This window comes from Mustela erminea, chromosome 18, assembly GCF_009829155.1.
Source record: "Mustela erminea isolate mMusErm1 chromosome 18, mMusErm1.Pri, whole genome shotgun sequence".
NCBI classification, from domain to species: Eukaryota; Metazoa; Chordata; class Mammalia; order Carnivora; family Mustelidae; genus Mustela; species Mustela erminea.
Window position 1 is genome coordinate 16,243,614 of NC_045631.1, and position 22,163 is coordinate 16,265,776.

The 22,163-nt window shown below is 42.2% G+C and overlaps 1 protein-coding gene across 2 annotated transcripts in view; it reads left to right on the top strand.

Moving 5' to 3' along the window:
* SMG6 (SMG6 nonsense mediated mRNA decay factor) overlaps nucleotides 1–22,163 on the top strand; it is a 243,283-nt gene that overhangs the window by 49,888 nt on the left and 171,232 nt on the right. For both annotated transcript variants that reach the window (XM_032320403.1, XM_032320404.1), the window contains exon 10: nucleotides 6,800–6,945. In XM_032320403.1, coding sequence (XP_032176294.1) covers nucleotides 6,800–6,945 — 146 coding nt within the window. The remainder of the gene's footprint in view (nucleotides 1–6,799; nucleotides 6,946–22,163) is intronic.

Below are 22,163 nucleotides of genomic sequence, written 5' to 3' on the forward strand. Positions count from 1 at the left end.
CTAGAGGTGTGCTGAATGCCTCCATAGTGTAGGAGATGAGTAAGTGGCAGCCTGCTCTTTCATGGGTCTTCATCTGCGTCTTCATATTTTCTGAGTTGGAGGTTTTATTACGAACTACCCTTTGAGTTATATCTTGGATTATAGATCCCCAATATTGTCAGTGTTTCCTTCACTTTCTGCTGTAACCTTCTGAGTTTATCTGTAATGCTTTAGAAGTTTTCCTTAGTGGGAGAAGCAGAAAGGCTTTGTCTTGCTTCAAGAAACACTGTTAATAAAAATCATGGTGAATTAGAAAGTGTGCTTGTTACGTACTCATTTGTCATCAGCCTGGACAAGAGTGACAGTGATGGCTGGCACAAGGATAGTCTTGATTTTGAAATCACTTGGGAAACTTGGAGTGGTGCCAACAGATGCATCTCTATTGGGAGAACTAAGTGTAAAGCAATTCACTTGGGAAAAGGAAATCAGGAGTGTCAGTAGTTCCTGTCCTCCCCCATCCCCTCTCCCCATAGGCTCTACCCTGGCAGGAGTTTTTGCTCAACACTGTTGTATTCCTAGTGCCTAGCATATAGTAGGTACTCAGTAAATATTTGTTATATGAGTAAATAAGTCATTATAAGAAGTGGACAGATTGTAAAAGACTGGAGAGAAGGATCTAGTATTGTAGTAGGTTGTAGTAGACCCAGGCCAATCACTGGTGAGTCACGTAAAGCTCTAGCTACAAGGTGGGCAAAATGTTATGATCAAGGTCATTTTATGAAATAACACATCACAGCAGGAAATACTACTAGGTTACACTTAAAATAGGAACTATGGCTCCTCTTCTCTTTATTATCCTTTTTCTTGTTTAAAAATCTTTCTTACTACCTTATTACCTTTCCACTCTGTATTTCTCTACTTTTTTCCCCCTTTCCTGTGTTCGTTAAATTTTCATGTACTGTGGTGTTCCGAGTCAGTATTTCTTTTTTTTTTTTTTTTTTTTAAAGATTTTATTTATTTATTTGACAGACTGAGATCCAAGTAGGCAGAGAGGCAGGCAGAGAGAGAGGAGGAAGCAGGCTCCCCACTGAGCAGAGAACCCGATGCGGGGCTGGATCCCAGGACCCTGAGATCATGACCTGAGCTGAAGGCAGAGGCATTAACCCACTGAGCCACCCAGGCGCCCCCGAGTCAGTATTTCTCAACCTTTGTACTGTTGATATTTTGAACCTTATAATTCTTTATTGTTGGAGGCTGTCCTGTGCGTTGTAGGTTTAACAGCATCACAGGATTCTCCCCACTACGTGCCAGTGCTATCTGTGCCTCTCCCCACCAGTCATGACAATTACAGATGTCACCAGACAATGCCAAATGTTCCCTGGGGGACGGAATTGCTCCTGGCTGGGACCACTGTTCTTTTAGAAATGTAGAGAGCTAAAGAAGTTCTAAATCTTGGTCTAGAATATAGGAATATTTAAGATATATTTTTGTTAGGTCTAAGTGTTTGGTAGAATCTTAATTTTGTTCCCTCTAAAAAATCCTCATAGTTACAAATATTTTGGAGGAACTTTGCAAAAGAACCACAATAATGATTAAAAAGTTAGAAAATTATTTCTTAGAGAGAAATTTAATCTCAACAAAATTAAAGTTAGAGGCACCTGGCTGGCTTAGTTGGTGGAGCGTGTGACTCTTCATCTCAGGGTTGTGGGTTCTAGCCCCACATTGGGTGTAGAGATTGCTTAAAAATAAAATCTTAAAAAAAAAGCACACACAGAAAGTTAAGGTAAAAAAAAAAAGTCTATTTAGAGATAGCTGTGGGGTAACCAGTGTTTAAATACAAAAGAGTCATAACCAGATAGTTTTGATTTCTATGGGATGACAGTAAGAGAAAAATAGGCTTATGTTGCTGCTGAAGAGGTTTGGGTTAGGTGTAAGAAAATTTCACAGAGGGAAGATGTTTGGGAATTTTCTTCTCTGGAAGTCTTTGAAAAAGAATAGATTATCTCATTTGTCAGAGGTGGTTTGCTATGGTCCAGATTATTTTTCAGGATGTCTTCCATTCCTGCATACAACATATTCTCTTGGCAAAAAAATAAGGCTACTTTCACCTTCATAAGAAATGAGTTACAGTTGTGTTCACATGAGGAAAATATATGTAAATTCTAGGCACTCCAGCCCCTTGATGAGTATTCTTGTGTTCTCCTGAAAGTAAAAGAATTGAGCCCCATGTTTATTCTGGAAGGCAGAAACAGCAGTAACTTCTATTGGCGGGGGGGGGGGGGGGGGGGGGTTAAGAAGCATAGTAGTCTGTAAGACTAGAAAAGGAGTGAGCCCAAGCCACACACAACAACATGGACTGTTGCCTAATTACCAAGAAGATGTGAAATGTGGGAGGCGTTGAAAACAAATTAAGAGTGAGGAGATTGTAATGGGGAGCAGCTGAAGACACATCCACTGTCCCGCCTGCCTTTTGAGAAAAGCCCCGGGTTGCTTTTGCTCTCTGGGTCTGTGTCTTCTCTATGCCAGGTGTTCCAAATCTCATCTGTATGTGCTTGAATGCCTACTGTGTGCAACACAAGTCTCCCTCCTCTGTGTGTAGGGAAAAAGATGTTCAGAACATTAGGTGGAATCAGGTGCCAAAAAGTTTTGTTTTCACCACTGACTAATTACAAGTGCTCGAGAAGGAACAAGTCAAAGCCTCAGTTTCCTTATCAGCAGTTTAAATAGATGATGTCCAAGGTCCATTCTAGTTCTTATATTGTGTAGCACCATGTTTTTTTTTCTCTCATCTCTATCCTGTCACATGGTTTAGTTCTGTTTGTTTTTGTTTTGCTACTGGATTGCTCCTGTCTTGTTCAGTTTTCCTAAAAATTAAGAAGTTGAAAAAAGTTAGGAAGCCTGATTCTTTTCTGCAGAGAATGTCATCTAGCCCAGCTGTGTTCCTCAGCATCTGAGAGGTTGGGTGCTGTCCCGTTAGTCACTGTCTGAGTCACTCCCTGTGTAGGTCCCAGCGTTGTCTGAAAGACCGATTTCTTGAAACTGCCATTCAAATGAGACAAGGTGTCTCTAGAGATCACTTTGGAAAGCAGTCACTTAAGTCTGCAAAACACTTATCCTGAAAATGATTGTATTTTCTGCAGTTTTTAAGGATAGGGACCAAATCCTCTCAGGTCTCAGGCTCAGGAAGAGGATTCAGGCAGGGATCCCGTATGGCTCCTGACAGACACTTTCTCTCCTGGTGAGAGGCCGATCAGACCTGCGCCGGGACTCCACTGAGAGAGGTTGGGAAGTCGGCAGACTAGAGACTTTTGATTTGTGACAAATAGCATAATTTTGCTTCCCATTATTGCCTTGGTTAAAGTTACCGCTTTAGTTTTTACTTGCTTGCTTAGTCACGCTATTTGCACAGCTTCAAGGTCTCTTGGAATTCAAAGACTGATGTATTTATCTTGGTCTTTGAATTGTGAAAAATGCAATGTTTATGTCTTGATTTATTTTTAAAATTATAAATGTTTTATATACAAAAGCCCGACGTATTTGTTGTAGGGAAAAATCTATTAACTGCATACAGTGCTCATTGTAAAATATTAAGAAAACCCAGTAAAGAAGAAGTAAAAAATTGCCCATCTTCTCACTGTCCAGAGATAACTCTCCACCCTTAATACTTGGTGTATCTTTTTATCTTTTTATCTATACATATCACACATTAGTTTTTTTTTTTAAAGATTATTTATTTATTTATTTGACAGAGAGAAATCACAAGTAGATGGAGAGGCAGGCAGAGAGAGAGAGGGAAGCAGGCTCCCTGCTGAGCAGAGAGCCCGATGCGGGACTCGATCCCAGGACCCTGAGATCATGACCTGAGCCGAAGGCAGCGGCTTAACCCACTGAGCCACCCAGGCGCCCCCACACATTAGTTTTTTTACAAATGTGCGTAACAAGGGATATTAAACTATTTTAAAAGTTTTCATTCAATATATATTGAACTTCCCCCACATGATTAAAAATCTAATACAACTTTTAAAAAATGGAATTCGAGCACTGGGTGTTTTGTATTGTGATCTAACTGATGAATCACTAAATTCTACCTCTGAATCTAATAATATGCTATATGTTAAGTTGAATTTAAATAAAAATTAAAAAGAAATAGAATTCAGTTATATGGATGTGCCGTCTTAATGATCTGCTATTGTTAGGCATTTTAGGCTGTTTCCAATTTTTTGCTGTTATAAATTACCATCTTTTTATGCTTTCTCTCCTCTGCTGCTACTGCTATTGCTGTGTTGTGGTTTTTTTTTTTAAATAATTTTATAAAACTCTAAACATAAGCTGTGCATTGTATTTATCTCCATTTCAGTATAGTTTTTATCCTATAATATTGGGTGGAGCAAAAAGAAGGATGTAAAAATACTTACAGGTAGTTTGAGGCTCAAATCAGCATTTTAGTAACAAAACTGAGAAGCAGAAACCCCATTATTGAACCTTGAGGAAGGATCTTTCATCTCCATGTCCCTCATTTATTGCCTAACAAAGCTACTTTAGTCTGAGTGGATTCACCTTCCCTCATATCTCAGAATTGAAGTTATTTTAAACTAAATCCTTAAGTATTTGATTTTTTTCTTTTGTTATAGTCATGTTGAACTAGTTGAAAGGCAAAGGGAGGATCTTTTTTTTTTTTTAACTCAAAAAAAAAAAAAAGTGTGAACATTTGACCTGGTCCTCATTTGAGACTTCAGTCTGACCTAGGGAGTTAATGGATCTGTTTCAATTCCCATCCCAGGGAAGAGCCTTCCTCAGACACAGCTTCGAAGCAGGACTGTCCCACATGACACCTCTGTCATGTCGTTCTGTGCTGGCTCTCTGCTGCCTTTCAACACGGAGACACATGGCTCTGAAACTTGCCCATTGTGGCTGCTTTTCAAGCAGAGTGAACACTGCTATTCTCGTAATGAGAAGTGCTAGTCCCCCTCCCCACCTCCAACCAGAAAGAGTGCTGCACAGTGTCAAGATTTAAAATGAAACCTTTGTTATAGCCCATGGGGAAAAATGGATCCATTCCAGCCCCAAACATATCACTCTCTGCCATTCCAAACCTACCAAGAGTTTTAATGGTTCTGAAACTTTTGGAAGGAAAAATAAGGCTCTTTTTTTTTCCCCCTTGTTTTTTGGAAGGGGGGGCACTTGAAATGGCATGCTGGGGAAAAAAGCAAATACATGGCATGTTTTATGCCAATGAAAATGAGGACAGCTCAGCAGAGGAGGGAGTTGGGAGTATAAACTGTAATTGACCCATAGCTGTGGCATGACTCCTGGGTACTAGAAGGTCAGTAATAGGAGTTGCCATCCAGGGGCAAGGAATGAAGATTGCTAAAATGCCAGAAAGCTCTGGAGTTTTTTTCCCTAATATGAGGATGGTACTACTCAGTGGTAAAAGGGCCAAGGTTCAGGTGAAACCAGAAGCACCTTTCTCTAGGACTTGAAACTGTTTTGTATCTTTTGAGAAGGATTCCCTTCCTTGTGGCTTTCCAGAAGCTATTTATTAATCCAGCCTGGAGCTGTTCCTCACCCCCCCCCCCCAGTGTACCACAAGGAGTTTGTTTGTGGGGAGGGGGGTAGAGGATGGATAAAAGATACTTTGCTGACCATGAATTGTTCGGTGTGGCTCTAAGGCCCATGTGCCTGGTTTCTCTCTCTAGCACCAAGTTTGAATTTGCTTTTTATTTTCTGAGGACTAGAGCTGTGGTTTGTTCATGTTGCCAAAGGAGCTCCAGGCATGCACCACTGTTTGGGATTCAGTGGCCACATTTGGCAAGCAGTGGTTTGAATGACCTCTCTTTAGGAGCCCTAGGTCACTGGCTGGATTTCTACCTCCCTACATTATAGGCTTTTCCTGTATTGGGAGTGGCAGTTGGCCAGGGCGTTAGATTTCCACTGGCCTGAAAACATACAGACCCTGATGAGCAGAGGCTTGTGAGAGGGAGGAGGACAGCAACACAGGAAAGACTGAAACAGATCATTTTTTGGGGGGGGGGGGGTTGGCGCTTGGTCTAGGGTTTCTTCGAGGGGAAGTCTGGGATCCCTAGGTGGAGCAATTAGTGCGATAGTAACCAAAAGACAGCAGCAGAACTATGTCTGGTTTCCTGAAGCAAAGTCTTGAGTGAAGACTCTCTAGATTCATGAACCTCTTTTTTTTCTTTTCTTTTTTTTTTAAAGATTTTATTTATTTATTTGACAGACAAAGATCACAAGTAGACAAAGAGGCAGGCAGAGAGAGAGGGAAGCAGGCTTCCTGCTGAGCAGAGAGCCCAATGCGGGGCCCAGTCCCAGGACCCTGAGATCATGACCTGAGCCGAAGGCAGCAGCTTAACCCACTGAGCCACCCAGGCACGCCTCATGAACCTCTTTTTATGGAACACAGTTTTTCATACCAGAGAGTATGGGGGATATGTAAGTTGTAGAGCTTTAAGGAAATTTGTTCACTGTTCACAAAAATTGAGTGTTTCAGAGAGAAACTTTGATTTCAGCTTGAATCCAGTGGTTGCCAGAGGTTAGGAAACAGCATACCAAAGCCTCATAACTCATAACAATGTATCCAGAGGTTGAGTTGTTTCCATCTCTGATCCCTGATCAGTTGTTTCTCTTAAACGTGGTCATAACCTTAGAATACCAGGAAGGTTTGTGAAAGAAAACATCTTAGACATTAGTGGTCTGCTTTCAGAGAGACACGGGGCGGGTGGTGAGAGTTTGCATGCATACATGCGTGTGCACCCCAACTGCTCTTGGGCACATGCCTGCCTGAATGAGCTGGCTCTATTTGCAGGATGGAGACATTCCCGGTGGTGGCTGAGAAGGTCCTCAAGGAGTTCCAGGTGCTGCTGCAGCACAGCCCCCCTCCTATTGGAAGTACCCGGATGCTGCAGCTTATGACCATCAACATGTTTGCTGTACACAACTCTCAGCTGAAAGGTAAGGAATGACTAGCGTCTTTAGCTACATAGATAAGTCTGAATCTAGCTTCTTTCATATGCTACCACACATTCCCCCTGATATGTGCGTGCACACACACACACACACACACACACTTCCCTATCATTGCCTCTAAGATTTTTAAATTTACTCTCTGAAATCTGTATGACTCTCTAGTGCTTGGGTGGGATGAAAGGAGGGAATCATGGGTATAGAGCTTAATTTGCAAACCCAGAGATGCTGTTGCACATCTGGCCATGCTAAAGGCAGCAGCTAGGCCTCTTGGAGGCTACAGACCCAGAGCCTCTCCCAGGGGAGAGGCATTGCTGAAATGTTTCATTGCAGAGACCATACGCTTGGCAGGGTTTGGGAATAGCTGTTTCTGGACTCATGTACCCTGTTTGTTCACTATGGAAAAGTCTAGTTCCCTATGGGCTATCCCTTGTGGGAGCCTGCCAGGGAGTACGAACAGTGAATTGATGAGCTTTGGTGACTCAAGCTGGAAGCACAAAAATCACCAGGCCTAGAATTTGGCCATTATACTGGTGTGCATTCTGAAATGCTTTTCTGAATACTGGGGTTTTTTGACGTGGGGGGTAGGGAGGGAGGGGCAAGATTTTCAAATGTTCTGATGACCAGGTCACTGTTGCAGGATGTTACCAGGATCCCTTCCCTCCCCCTCCACCCCACTTTGGTAAGGATGATGTGGTTTGACTTGATGGAAATATGGGGGTGACATTGTTTTGCATGTTTATTTGGTCCACGTTGCCAAAGAATCGTTTCAGAGCATTGACAGAGAGTGTTTGGTCTCAGGGCTGGAAGGTTATTATCTGAAATGCCAAGAAGTGGAAATTGTCCGGTGCAGATTCTGTTGTAAAACAGACTTTGTCTTTCTGGACAGAGTGTTGCTAGTTCTCTTGTTGCATCTTTTCTTAGTGCTTTCTCACTCTGAAGTTGATTTACTTCCCTTCCCATTTGTACTTGGGGGTTATGCCTCAGCTTGCTGGTGTTGGGGGTGGTGGGTTTCTCCCTTGATGAGTGTGTATGCCACACTTTCCCTTGAAAACTTGGCTCCTGGGGCGCTTGAGTGGCCCAGATGGTTAGGTGTCTGCTTTCGGCTCAGAGCCCCACATCGGGCTCCCTGCTCAGCGGGGAGTCTGCTTTTCCCTCTGCCTCTGTGCGCTTTCTTTCTCTCTCTCAAATAAATAAAATCTTAAAAAAAAAAAAAAAAAAAGGAAGGAAAGAAAACTTGGCTCCACCTGGGACTTTCTCTGCAAGGTCCTCTGCTCGTCCACCTGGGTTTTCAATCATATCTGATTTTCTTCTCTGTGCTGCCTCCTACAGCACTGAGAATTCCCAGCAGAAGTTGAGATGCAGAGGCTTAGGTGCCTTTTTGAGCTTGGCTAATTATTCCTGAGAACACCTCTGAGGAAACATGCCATCTTGAGAGGCAATGGTGGTTTCCAGGAAGGAGGAAATAAAGTTTGTGAAGTGCTGGCATGGGGGGCCATGAAGTCCTAAGGGGAGGGAGATTGATCCCTTCACCATTACCCTGCTGGTTCTCCTACCAGGTGGGAAGCTCACCCGCCTTGGGAGATGGGGCCTCCTGCGCTGCCCTCCTATTTATTTTCCTGCCTACCTCTAACAGCAACATGGGGTTCAGTGAGTTGCCCATCACAGAACTGCAGCCTCTGCTGAGGTATCATTCTAGCTTCAAGTGACCTGTGGTCACAGAAGGTGTGAATGTAGAGGACCTGTGGCTCTTGCCTGCGAAGCATCTGTAGTTAGCAGCTTCGGCTCCATGGAAAGGAATACCTGGGCCTTTTCATAGGCCACCAGTGAATCCTTTTCTTGTAGCTGCTGTTAAGTAAAGGTTAAGAAAATATGGGTGAAAGGAAGGTGAGGTGGTGAGAGCAGAGAAAGAAGAAAATAGGTGATTCTCCCATTTGAGGCCAAGGTTCTTTTTCTGGGAGTCTTCTCCATCATGGTTGGTTATAATGAAGACTGCTCGCCAAGAAGGACGTGTCAGAGCCTGGGCTTGAGATTGCTCATTTCTGGCCTTGTCCTGATGCTCACCTCCAGGAGGCAGCTGGGGCCAAGGGGAGTCTGAGCTGAGGTGGTCAGAAGCTCCAAGGATATTTCAGGGAAAAACAGCCTGGGCCACAGGATATAACACTCAAGTAGGTCAGAGAGCTCTGCGAACATGCTGCCAAGTACCCGGTGTGCAGTTGAGGCGGCCGTCCAGACCCCACTGTGTGGGCTGCCATTGGGAGAGGGGTGAGCAGAGCACTCAGCGGGGCTGGTTGGTGGGAAGATGCACTTTTCCATTTCCCAGCACATGAGTCATCTTCTCTGGGCCCCTGCGCTGTGCTTGCACGGACAGTGGCAAGAAGGGGGTGTTGTGGCTGAGTAGCAGCATCTGTGCCGGGGGTGGAGAGAGAAGGGGGTTGGGGAGAGGGTAAAGATTTAAATCCTTCACTAATCAGCAGCAGTTTGAATCACATTTTTATGAGTAAGGAAGTGATAAATCAGCCCTGAGTGTTCAGCCCCCAAGTCCTGTCAGCTGGTACCCTTCTGAAGACTTCTCTCCAGGCCATTCTGCTTGCTGTCAGAGTCGCCACCCAGTCACAGAACCCTGGCTGGCTGAAACCGGGAAGCGAGGGCCTGATGCTGCCTGGCCCTCCCAGGTGCTTGGGGTCTTGGTGATTTGGCAGTCACTACAAGTTACAGAACATCTGGACCATCATTTTTCTTTCCATTCTTTCTTGGACATGTCCTTCTGGGTGGGTGTTTGCATATGTCAGTTCCTGGACTCTGTGGAGAAGGAACATTCCAGCCTGAGGCAGAGGTGATCTGTGGCCCCCAAGGCAGTTGGGATCCTTTCAGGCTGCGCCTGGGCCTTCCTTGTAGATGTGGTACCTAAGGAGTATGATTTGAAGAGCAACAGGGACGTCCTTACTAAAAAGTATGTTGTTTGTTGATGCCTCTGATTCATTTTTTGTTTGTATTCAGTGCTACCCTTGTATAACTGTCCTCTTTTCAAAATATCAATCGTTCAGGAATAGAAATGATACTAACACTTTAGCGTGATTTTTAACTGTGCTTTCCTTGTGATAAAGAGAGATGTAGAACTGTTTAAAAGCTACATCTCACAAGTAAAAATGGAGTAAAAAAAAGTAAAATAAAAAAACCTCAGCTAGTGGTGAGTAAAAGGCATCATTTCCCTTTTCCCAGATTATAGTTTTCCCTGGAGCTCAGGAAGACAGAGGATGGGACAGATTTTCCCCTTCACACAGAGGGAAATAAATGGAGTTCTCCTACATCATTTAACAAACTAAACTTTCAGATCTCTGCAGTGATCTCAAAACCTATGAATTGAGGACTGTTCGTGGGAGAGACTTCTATCTATCTCCTCCTCTCATGGGCCCTTTGTAAAAATTCTACTTCAGTGGAACTGTAGAGCCTAGAATCCTGCACTGAAGTTGTTGGGGACGGATAAATTTGAGAGATGTTTGGAGGGGTTCTTAGCAATAAGTCTGTACTGAATGCATGGATGAAGAAGGCCACAGTTCCAGGCAAGCCAGCGCTCATTGAACAGTGTGTTCCTTACCTGGCCTGTGTCCAAAATTGTCCTTTGGCGACTGATGGGTGGTGGTGAGATAGGTGGTTCCCAGAGTGATGTCAAAATTGGTAATCTCTCTGCAGCATTCCTGAGCTGGAAGGGAGAAATGGGGCCTTCTCCACGTGCCTAAGCATTTAACACTTCAGTGGCCATCTGATGGGCTGACATGATGTTGGAGGGTGAACTGTTGATCTAAACCATAAACACTCCCAAGAATTTTAATTTTTTGAAAATTCTGTAATTTAAGGAAATAGACTGTAGTTTCTTGAAGAGGAATAATTGAAGCAACATTTGTGGTAGGGCATCACTGAAACCCATTGCATCCCCCATCTGTGCCCAATTTGCTCCAATCTGGCCTCCCCCGCCCCCCCCCTTCTCTCTCCCTCTTGCTCTCTCTCTTTTTAAAAAAATATGTTTTATAATTCCTGGAATCAAAACCATCTCAGGCACACACTGTTTTATTTTACTGTATTATTGGATTATACTTCCTATAAATCATTGGATGTTATTCATTGGCCACCACTGGAATAACTTCCCTTTTCTGTGCCCTGGCCCCCTCTTTTTCCTCCTCCACCAGTTCATAGGCTAGGCCTCCATTTTAGCCTTGCAAGAAAAGCCCAGGTGGCAGCAAGAGGGCACCCAAGAGACACTTGTCTTGTGTGCCGTTTGTGCTCCCTGCTTTTAGGGAACATTTTGGGGCTGGGATTGAGGTCGGGCTGGATGGGCATTCCTTCCATTATCAGTTACTCTTGCTCTTAGGGTTTGTTAGTAACCCTGAATTGCAGGAGGCAGAGGGAGTGCCACATGTGTGTCTCCAAAGGGATTAGAGGATCACAGCTGTCTACATGGGACCAGGAGTGGTTAACCCAGATGCTGGGATGCTTGAGATGGAGACCTCACACCTTCACATTGCTGTTGTGTATGCTGGTTGACTCTGGTTGAGAAGTCTGAATCACAACCAGAGTTCTTTGTTTTCCAGCTACAACCACCTCATAGACCTTGAGTATAGCAATCTGCTTCTCTGTGGCATTTCACTTCTGTCTGAGTCTCTTACCAAAGCAAAATGTATGGAGTGCCTAATCCTCTGCTTGTCAGAACAGTTGTACAGGAAATCCACCTTTCATAAGGGGTTAGGCTTGAGTTGAGCTGTATAAACTGTCCCTCTCATTCCTCCTTCTCTATATCTAGTGGCAGAAGCCCTTGGGCTTTTCTCCTAAAGGATCCACGCACGGGTAGATTTCTCCAGATAATCAGCACTTCCTGACCTTCATTTTCAGAATGACTCAGTTTAGAGTAAATTAGCAAAGAAAGAGCCAGCTTGGCCAAAAAGTTTTGTGAGAAATGGATTCAAAGGTCAGAAGAGTCTAGGCTTTAGAAGGCAGGCCAGAGGAGGATGCATCCTTCAGCTATGCCCTCTATCCCTCTGGGGGAGATATAACTATCAGCAGGTTGCTTAGCACAGACTTCTTCCCTCAGAAGTCCCTGGAAAAGAGGAAAATGTTAAAGAAGTGAGTGTGTCAGGGGGACCTCCCTATCTTTCCTGACTCTGATTTCCAGGATCCTTGTTTTTAGAATGTATCTGTTACTTGAGGTTGGGGCAGGAGAAATGGTAAACTGAGAAGCTAAAGAAATGAGAAAATTCAGTCACATCAATAAAATGAAGCCTCTTACCGTGTCAGCTGAAGGAATGGTTTCTGTGTTTGCCCCAAGGTGGCTGTGTGGTTTGGTGTCCTTGGTGCTTTGGTTTGGAGTGCTGAATCAAGAGCAGTGTCCCATCATTGCCCAGGAGTTCATATGGGCCGGGTATCTCCTCTCTCTTGCCATCTTATAGCTTCCCAGTTTGGTTTTCTTTTGCTCCAGGAAGGACTTACTCTGAAAGGAAGACATTATTGGCAGGAATGTTGGCAGCAGGGCTCTCAGCTGCCTTTCCAGAGTTCTCTGTAAGCTTTTCCTGAGGAGAAAAATTTACCATGTGTAGCTTACCAGGGGCTCAGCCCAGATATGTACTGTGTGTTGAAAACACAGGGGAAGCGGGTGTGTTCTGGGGATGGGCTGAGAGGGCATAAGTTGTACTTTGTATCCTACTCAACTAAATGGTGGTCTGAGGAAGAACTGTAGCTTTCAGAGGTAGTGGCCGATAATAACTACAGCAAAGCAACACTGTGATGATGCCCGATGACATTTTTATAGTTGCTGCATGTGTATTCATTTGATTTCTCCTATCAGCTATCAGAGATATGTGGGACAGATATTTTGTGTCCTATTTTATAGATGACCAGGAACATACCAGAAAGGTTTAATAATTTAAGCAAGGTTGCACAGCTAGCAGATTACACCCACATCTTAAGTGTCCAGCCTTCTGTATCAGAAGACAAAAACTTCTCTGGACTTAATTGAGACAGTTAATTATGCAAGCATTTGCTCCCCCTTCTCTCCAAAACTGAGCAGCTGCTGTTTTTTGATGTAAAATGTGATCCTTGATTCTGATTTGGGACTGAAGAGGAACGGTGTTAGAGATGAGGGAGTTAAGGGGGAGTCAGAATTCTCCCAGGCCGCTTGCACCTCTGGTGGAGCCAAGGTGGTAAGCTGGCAGAAGGCTATGGTTTGAGGGAATCAAAGTTGTTGGTGTTCCATGCTTACCATCCTCTTACAGCAAATAACATTGTTCATGACCAGTTGGGAAAAGAAATACTCGTTTTTGTCTTACTTTGGGAAATGTAGTCTCCTTTTCTCTTTCTCTCCCTTTCTTTCTTAAAGGACTTTTTAGGAACATTTTTTCTTATTTTCATGATCTTTTCTATTATCTTTCTTGCTTTTGCTTTTAAGAAAGAGGCTTTTCTCATGCCATTCTTAGAGGATACTGTGATTCTTATTTTTGGCCTGGGGGAAGGTAGATACATCATTCGTGCAGAAATGAGGATGAGAGTATAAAACATTTGAAAAGATGAAAAAGTGAATATACATGGAACCCCTCTCTAGGTTAAGAAATAGAATGTTGTTAGCACCTCAGAAGCTCCCTGTTGTGTTTTGTGCCCCTGGTAGTTCTCCCTCACCCTTACAGGTACTTGTCATCCTGACCTGTGCAGTTCATTCCCTTACTGTTCTTTATAGCGTTGCTATAAGCATGTACTCTTAAACAAAACATAGTTTGGTTTTGCTTGCCTATAAATGGAGTCATGCTTAATCATATATTTACATTCTTTTCTCTCTGGCTTATTTTGTTCCATTGTAATGTTTGTGAGTTCTGTCCATGTTGATGTGTGTGGTTGTAATTTATTCATTTTCATTGGTACAATACTACATTTTATTCATATATCACAGTTTACCTATTCTTATTTTAAGGATATTTGAGACAGTGAAGTTGTTTTCTCTTTGGGGCTGTTATGAATATTGAATCCATTGACAGTTGTAATTATTGGAGTGTTTGGATTTATACATACTATAGTATTTTTTAAAATTCAGTTTTATCAAGGTAAATTTATACACAATAAAATGAACCCTTTTAAAGAGTGCATTTCAGTGAGTTTGACCAATTTATATACCTGTTTATATACCCGGATAACTAATCATCACAGCCAAGGTACAGAATGTTCCATCATCCACAAAATTTTCTTTGTGCCCATTCCAGTTGATCTCCATTCCTACCCCTGGTCTCAGGTAAACCACTGATCTGACTTCTGTCACCGTACATTGGATATGTCTTTTCTAGAGTTTCGTATAAATGAATCATATAGTGTGTACTCTTGTTTCTGGTTTCTTTTGCTCAGCTTAATGTGTCTAAGATTTACTCATGTTGTTTATATGGATCAGTATTTCATTCCTTTGTATTACTGAATAGTATCCTACTGTAAGGATATACTAAGTTTTGTTTGTCTAGTTACCTGTTGATGCACATTTCGGTTGTGTCTACTTTTGGGTTCTTACGAATAAAATTGCCATGAACCTCTTCCTGAAAGTTTTTTGCAAACATGTATTTTAATCTCTTGGGCAAATACCCAGGAGTAGATGTCCTGGGTCATACAGTAAGTATATATTTAACTTCATAAGAAACTACTCAGCTGTTTTCTGAAGTAGTTGAATCATTTTACATTCCTTACAGCAGGGCGTAAGAGTTCTAGTTCCTTTGCATCCTTGCCAACATTTGGTATTGCCAGTCTCTTTTACTTTAGCAATTTTGGTGTGTATGCAGTACCATTTCCTTTTGGTTTTAATTTCGTTCTGTGTTTCCCCTCAGTGACTGAGGATGAGGAGTGACTTTTCATGTGCTTATGCTATTTGTATATCTTCTTTGCTGTGTGTTAAGTTTTTGCCCATTTGAAAAATCAAGTTGTTTGCCTTTATTATGAAAAGTTTTTAAAGGTTTTTATTTATTTATTTGACAGAGACACAGCGAGAAAGGGAACACAAGCAGGGGGAGCGGGAGTGGGAGAAGCACGCTTCTACAATCTGGATATAAGCCCCTTGTCAAATATATGTGTTGGTTTTTTTTTTTTTTTTTAAGACTGTTTATTTGAGAGAGAGAGGTAAGGAGCAGAGGGAGAAACAGACTCTGCTGAGAAGGGATCCTGACGCAGAACTCCATCCCCAAACTCCAGAATCATGACCTGAGCTGAAGGCAGGTGCTTAACCAACTGAGCCACCCAGGCTGTATGTTTTTGTAGATATTTTCTCCCAGTGTTTTCCCGTTATCTGTTGTTTCCTTTTTTCTTCTTTCTTACTTTCTTTCAGATTTATTTTTCTACTCTTTCCCTACTAGTCTCCTTTCTTTTATTAGTGGTTACCCCAGGAACTAAAAGCATGTGTATTTACCTTGCCAAAAGTCAAGTTATTCAGTATTTTCACTCTCCTCCCAGGTAATACAGGGACTATGGAATACTTAAATGCCCACCATTCTCTTCTCACTATGTCTAATTTATATGGTACCATTGTCATGTATTTTCATTCTTTTTTTTTCCTTTTAAACCCTCCAGGACAAATTGTTGTTGTTGTTTATTTTGTTGATAAATGTTTGTTTAGACCCACCCATACATTTACAACTATCTTTTCATTCCTTTTTTGCATTTCAGACGCTCCACCTTGGGATCATTTTCCTTTTGCCTGAAGTATATTCTTTAGAACGTATTTAGTGAAGTTTGTTTATTTGAAAGAGAGCGAGCCCCCACATGAGCCCATGAGGTTGGGGGGGCAGGGAGGGACAGAGGGAAGGGACAAGCAGAGTCCACGCTGGGTGCAAAGCAGGGCTCAATTCCATGACTCCGAGATCATTACCTGAGTCAGATATCCCAACTGACAGAGCCACCCAGCCGCCCCTAGTGAAGTTCTTTTGATGACATATTTTTTTCAGTTTTTATTTGTCTGAAAAGGCTTTATTTTCCTTATCCGTGAAAGACCTATGTTCACTGATAATAGAACTCTAGGTTAACAGTTATTTTTCCTTAAGCCCCCATTTCAGATAATACATTGTCTCTGGACTTTCACCATTGCTGATTAAAAGCCAAGCATCAGTCATATTGTTTCTCTTTTAAAAGTAATCTCTTCTCTTTGGATGTTTTCCTAATGTCCAGTTTTAATGATTGGTTTAAGCTTGGGTTTATTTATTTTTCTTGCTAGGGATTTGTTGGGCTTCATCTATCTGTGAGTTGGTTTCAGCAGTTTGGGAAAACTGTTAGCTTTTTTAAAAAATATTATATCTGCCATGCTTTCTCTTCTTCTGTGACTCTGCTTAGTCAAAGTTTAGACCTTACTCTGTCTTTAATGTTTCTTAAATCTGTCTGTCATTTTTAGGACTTTGTGTGTGTGTGCACGCTGTATTGCAGATGACTCTTTCAGTTCACTGAGTCTTTCCTTAGCTATATCTAATGTGATAAATATGCCCCAATGAGTTTTTTACTTCAATTACATATTTTTATTACCAGATATATTTTTTCAAATCTGCTTTTTTTTTTTTAATAGCTTCTTGTGCCCTGAACACGTTTGTGAGGTTGTCTTTTCTTTCTTTCTTTTTTTTTTTTTTAAGATTTTATTTATTTATTTGACAGACAGAGATCACAAGTAGGCAGAAAGGCAGGCAGAGAGAGAGAGGGAAGCAGGCTCCCTGCTGAGCAGAGAGCCCAATGCGGGCCTCGATCCTAGGACCCTGAGATCATGACCTGAGCCAAAGGCAGAGGCTTTAACACACTGAGCCACCCAGGCGCCCGTCTTTTATTTCTTTAAAATATATTAAACATGATTATTTTAGAGACTCTCTATAGAAGGGGTCCTTTTAGGTGAGTTTCTGCTAATCTCTATTTCTGCTGTGCCTTGTTTCCTGTGCAATTAAAATTTTTTTTCTGTAACCTTATTTTCTATGAAATCTCATTAGTGGGAATTCTTGGAAATCTGGGATGAATATGGGAAAAGGATTTGGGTGTTCTTCTGTCCACAGCCTGGTGATGGGCAATCTAAAGTAATCATTCTAAATTCAGATATTTGCTTGAGGTTTTACAGACCACTCAGGTAATGTGAATTTAGGCTGCACACTCCTGTGAAGGCTTGTGCATGATCCATATTCTCAGTGCAGTATTTTTTCTCTTTTAGTCAGCCCCAGGGTTTGACATAGTCACTTTTCCAGCTGTCTTTTCAAGGGGCTTTATTGCTGTCTTTATTTCTGACTCACCTTCATACCTTGGATGTAGCTCTGTGGGGTGCCAGCTTAATGACAGAGATCTTGGGCACTCTCTTAGGTTAGCTGTACCCATGAAGTCTTGGAAACCAAAGCTCAAGTTCATCAGGTGGCACATTCTTAGGGTAAAGTCTGGCTGTATCCCACTTTAAATCTCTAGTTTCCCATCTTTACTCAATCTCTGACCAGAAGATTCCTTTTTAATTTCCTACCTCATGTATGCTTTCTGAAAAGATTTTTAAAATACTTTTTCCAGGATAATTAGTTGTTTCCTTGGGAGAGGAGATCAAGGTACTAGTCTGCCTGACATGTTATTAGAGGAAATGCTGTGACTCCTTTTTTCTTTTTACCACCAGGCATGAGCGTTTGTGTAGCTCTGCATGAGTAATGTGACTGGGGCACCTGTATCCAGGGTGGCGAAAGCATGTGTAGGCTGCTTTTCAAAGAGTGGCTCTTTTTTCCATCTCCTACAGTCGAGTTTTATGGCACGTGGTATTACTGGGCCCACATTTTAAAAATTTTCCAAGAAGTGTTCAAGGTATAGACTACTTAGAAAGCTCACTGGGTGGGGAAGAAAGGTAAAGGGAGGGGAGAGGGAGGCCTGCAGCTGAAATGGCAGAAACCAGTTATTACCAAGAGGGTCTGAGCTAGAGATCTGGAAAAGAGAGTGCTCTCTAGTTTCAGCCACATTACACTACATATCTGGTGAACCCTGTTGGCCCATAAAATCCTTTCCATTAGTCAGAGTACTCTGTGCTTTTGTTCTTGACTTCTGCTGTTCTTAGAGCTGTTTTTGCTTGTGTGGGTCCGTTTCCTTTTTAGAAGGCAGATTGTCACATATTTAGAAATTTATTTTACTGTAATTGCCGTTTTCTGGCTTCTTTAGGCCCCTTTTCAGATATAGGACTCCCATCTTGAAGCTTATTTCAGAAAATGCCCATGTGATCCCTTGCCCCAAGTGCCAGCAGCAGATGCAGCAGTTGACACGCTGTAGGGAATTTCCAACTGCTGGGCAGGTTCTGAAATCCAGACACGTGCTGTTCACACTTTGGCTTCTGAAGCAAGGATCAGCAGTTGAAGAGGGGAGGGGCTGGCAGGGGACTGGAGGGAGAAGGATCTTACAATGCCTGCCCCAGGCTTATGGCTGTGTCAGCTTGCTTCATCCCTTCTCCAGCTGGCGTTGGCAGGGTAGAGTAAATCACTATAGAGTGGTTATGAGCCAAACTCACTGGGGGCTTCATTGAGGCACACCTGTGACATCATCCTGTTATCACTGCTTGTTCTGCTTAACCTCTTTTCACCTCTCCCCTGAGAAAGGGTGATGCCCAGAACTCATGTCAGGGCAATGAGCAGAGAGAAATGTTTGGTAATCATTATTTTGAGATGCCTGCTAAGGACACGATTGCAGGCTGTTGACACATTCTTCAAGATTCCACATTGGAAGAGAAAATTGTCCTTGCAAACATGGCCTTCATACCCCATAAACTTCTTTTTAAACTCTAAGAGAAAGACAATCCAGAAAGACTTGAAACTCCTAAGTGGTCTCTCTTGATCCTCCCGTCTCTCCCTCTGAACACACACACACACACACACACACACAGCTCTCTATACAGCAGTGATTCTTTTAAAAACATCAGATCATGTCACTCTGTTTAGAATCCTCCACTGGCTTCCCATTTCAGTCAGAGTAAAAGCCATAGTCTTTACAAGAGAACTCCCCCTCCTCCCCACCCTCCCACGTCACCTCTCTCTGACCTCATTTGCTGCTACTGTTCTCCCCCTGGCTTGCTTAGTGTGCTTCAGCCAGGCTTGCCTTCTTGCAGGTCCTCTGATGAGCAGGGATTCTCCCACCGTTGAACCTTTGCATTAGCGGTTTTCTCTGCTTGGAATGCCCTGCTTCAAGCTCTCTGCATGGCAAATACCTCATCTCCTATAAGTCTACTGAAATAATACTGCCATGATGCCTACCCTGATCATCCTATTAACACTGCTGCACTCCCATCCTGAACTCCTTGATTGCCTCTATCATGCTCACTTTTCTTTTTTTTGACAACTTGTATTCTAAATACTAAGTAATTTATTTTTTTTTAAAGATTTTTATTTATTTGACAGATTGAGAGAGCAGGAGAGCACAAGCAGTGGGAAGGGCAGAGGGAGAGGGAGAAGCAGGCCCTCCGCCAAGCGGGGAGCCTGATGAGCGGAGAGCCTGATGCAGGACTCCATCCTAGGATCCTGAGATCCTGAGATCCTGACCTGAGCCAAAGGCAGTCGCTTAACTGACTGAGCCACCCAGGTGCCCCAGTACCTTATTTTTTGTGCATATGTTGATTACTCATTTTCTCCTACTGCTCCTCTGTTAGAATGTAAACTTCCTGCAGTTAGGGATCCTTGACCTGTTTTATTCACTGATGTTTTATGAGCCTCTAGAATAGTGTCCAGTGTGCTGTAAGTTCTCAATAACTGTTCAACAAGTCAGGCTGGGCAATGCAGATTGAATGATAAGGCCAGGGGCATCTGTTATCTGGGGTCATCGCTCAGACCACTCAGGTAATGTGAATTCAGGCTGCACACTCCTGCACACTCCTGCACACTCATGATCTTTCCCCTTTTTTTGGTATGGTGACATAATTTCCAAATACAAATTTTATATCCTGACATTAAAATACATTAAATGTGTTTTGGTATATACTGCTAATCCTGGAGTCAATGTCTTTGGGGCTCTGCAAAGCAAAATTTCTTGGAGAACTGCATAAGTTCTGTCCTTTTTCATCCCCTAAATCTTCCATCATTTATTCTCTGTTCTTTCTTCCTGCACATAATAGTTTTATTTCTCCTTCCTTACTCATTTACCATATTTTTACTCTCACTTTACTGGAGCAATTCTCCAGTAAAGTGAGAGTAAAATCCTGTTTACTTAAACTAAATAATATTTTTTAAAGATATAACATTTTGGGTTGTTTTTTTTTTTTAAAGATTTTATTTATTTATTTGACAGAGAGAGAGATCACAAGTAGGCAGAGCAGCAGGCAGAGCAGAGGGGAAGCAGGCTCCCTGCTGAGCAGAGAGCCCGATGCGGGGCTCGATCCCAGGACCCTGAGATCATGACCTGAGCCAAAGGCAGAGGCTTTAACCCACTGAGCCAACCAGGTGCCCCAACATTTTGGGTTTTGTTGAGAGTACCAAAACAAGTAGGAAAAAAAAGCTGGAAACCACCTGTAAACCAACTTCCCAGCAATGACATTCATTCCTATGTGTATGTGTGAATTCAAGTTCTTTCTTTCTTTCTTTATTTGACAGACAGAGATCACAAGTAGGCAGAGAGGCAGGCAGAGAGAGGAGGAAGCAGGCTCCCTGCTGAGCAGAGAGCCTGATGTGGGGCTCCACCCCAGGACCCTGGGATCATGACCTGAGCCGAAGGTAGAGGCTTAATCCACTGAACCACCCAGGGGCCCCTCAAGTTCTTTTTTAACATAGTTGAAAAACACTGAATATGAAATGTTTGACTCTACTATTTTCACTTAGAGGTATTCAGTTATAAAATTCTTTATAATTGTGTTTAATAGCTAAATAATGTTCTCATATGAATATGTTAAACATTCACTTAATCTTTACCCTATTTTCAGACATTTTTTCCCACTTTTCTAGTATTATGAATTATGCTGTAATTAAATCTTTGTACATAAAACCTTTGTCAGCATTTCATATTATTTAGAAGCTCGGTTGTTGGGTTAAAGGGTTTGAAGTCTTCTAATGCTTTTGATACGTAATGCTGGATTACTTTCTTAAGAAGTTGTGCCAGCTTACACTCTTAACGACAGTATTTGAGAATGCCCAGCTACCACCTCTTGCTGGCATTAAAATGGTTTTAATGTTTTATAGTCCTTGGCACAATTGTAGACAGTATATTTGTTGGATAAATGATAGAAGAAAACCCATTTTTTTTTTCCTTTTAAATAGACTTTCTTTTTTAGAGAAGTTTTAGGTTCATAGCAAAATTGATTGGAAAGAGCAGAGAGTTCCCATATATTGCCTGCCCCCAAACATGTACGATCTCCCGCATGTCAACATTGGGAACCAGAGTGGTACATTTGTTATAGTTGATGAACCTATATGGGCATGTCATTGTAACCTACAGTCTATAGTTTACATTAACGGTTACTGTTGGGGTTTGACAAATTTATAATTAGATGTATCCACCATTACAGTATAGTATAGAAGAATTTAATTGCCCTTAAACTCCTCTGTGATCTACCTGTTCATCTCTCCCTCTCCCTAACTTCTGGTAATGACTGATTTTTGTACTGTCTCCATAGTTTTGCCTTTTCCAGAGTGTCATATAGTTGGAATCATAAAGTATGTAGCCTTTTCAGATTGGCTTCTTTCATTTACTGATAAACGTTTAAGGTTCCTCTGCATCTTTTCATGGCTTGATAGCTCATTTCTTTTTAGTGGTGAATGATGTGCTATTGTCTGAGTATACCACAGTTTATCATTTAACCTATTGAAGGACATCTTGGTTACTTCTGAGTTTTGGCAATTGTGAATAAAGCTGCTATAAACATCTGTATGCAGGTTTTTATGTGGACATAGATTTTGACTCATTTGGGTAAATCCCAAGGAATGAGATTACTAGATCATTTGGTAAGACAATGTTTAGTTTTGTAAGAAACTGCTAAACTGTTTTCTAACTTACCCTGTTTTAAATTGCACATCTTTCGGGGTGCTTGGGTAGCTCATTTGGTGTAGCTTCCAACTCTTTGATATCAGCTCAGTTCATGATCTCGGGGTTGTGAGATTGAGCCCTGCATTGGGTTCTGAACTGGGCGTGGAACCTGCTTAATATTCTCTCTCTCCTGAACCGTGAGAATCTGTGGACTCTGAGAAACAAACTGAGGGTTTTTTTGTGGGGGGAGATGGGTGAGCCTGGTGGTGGAT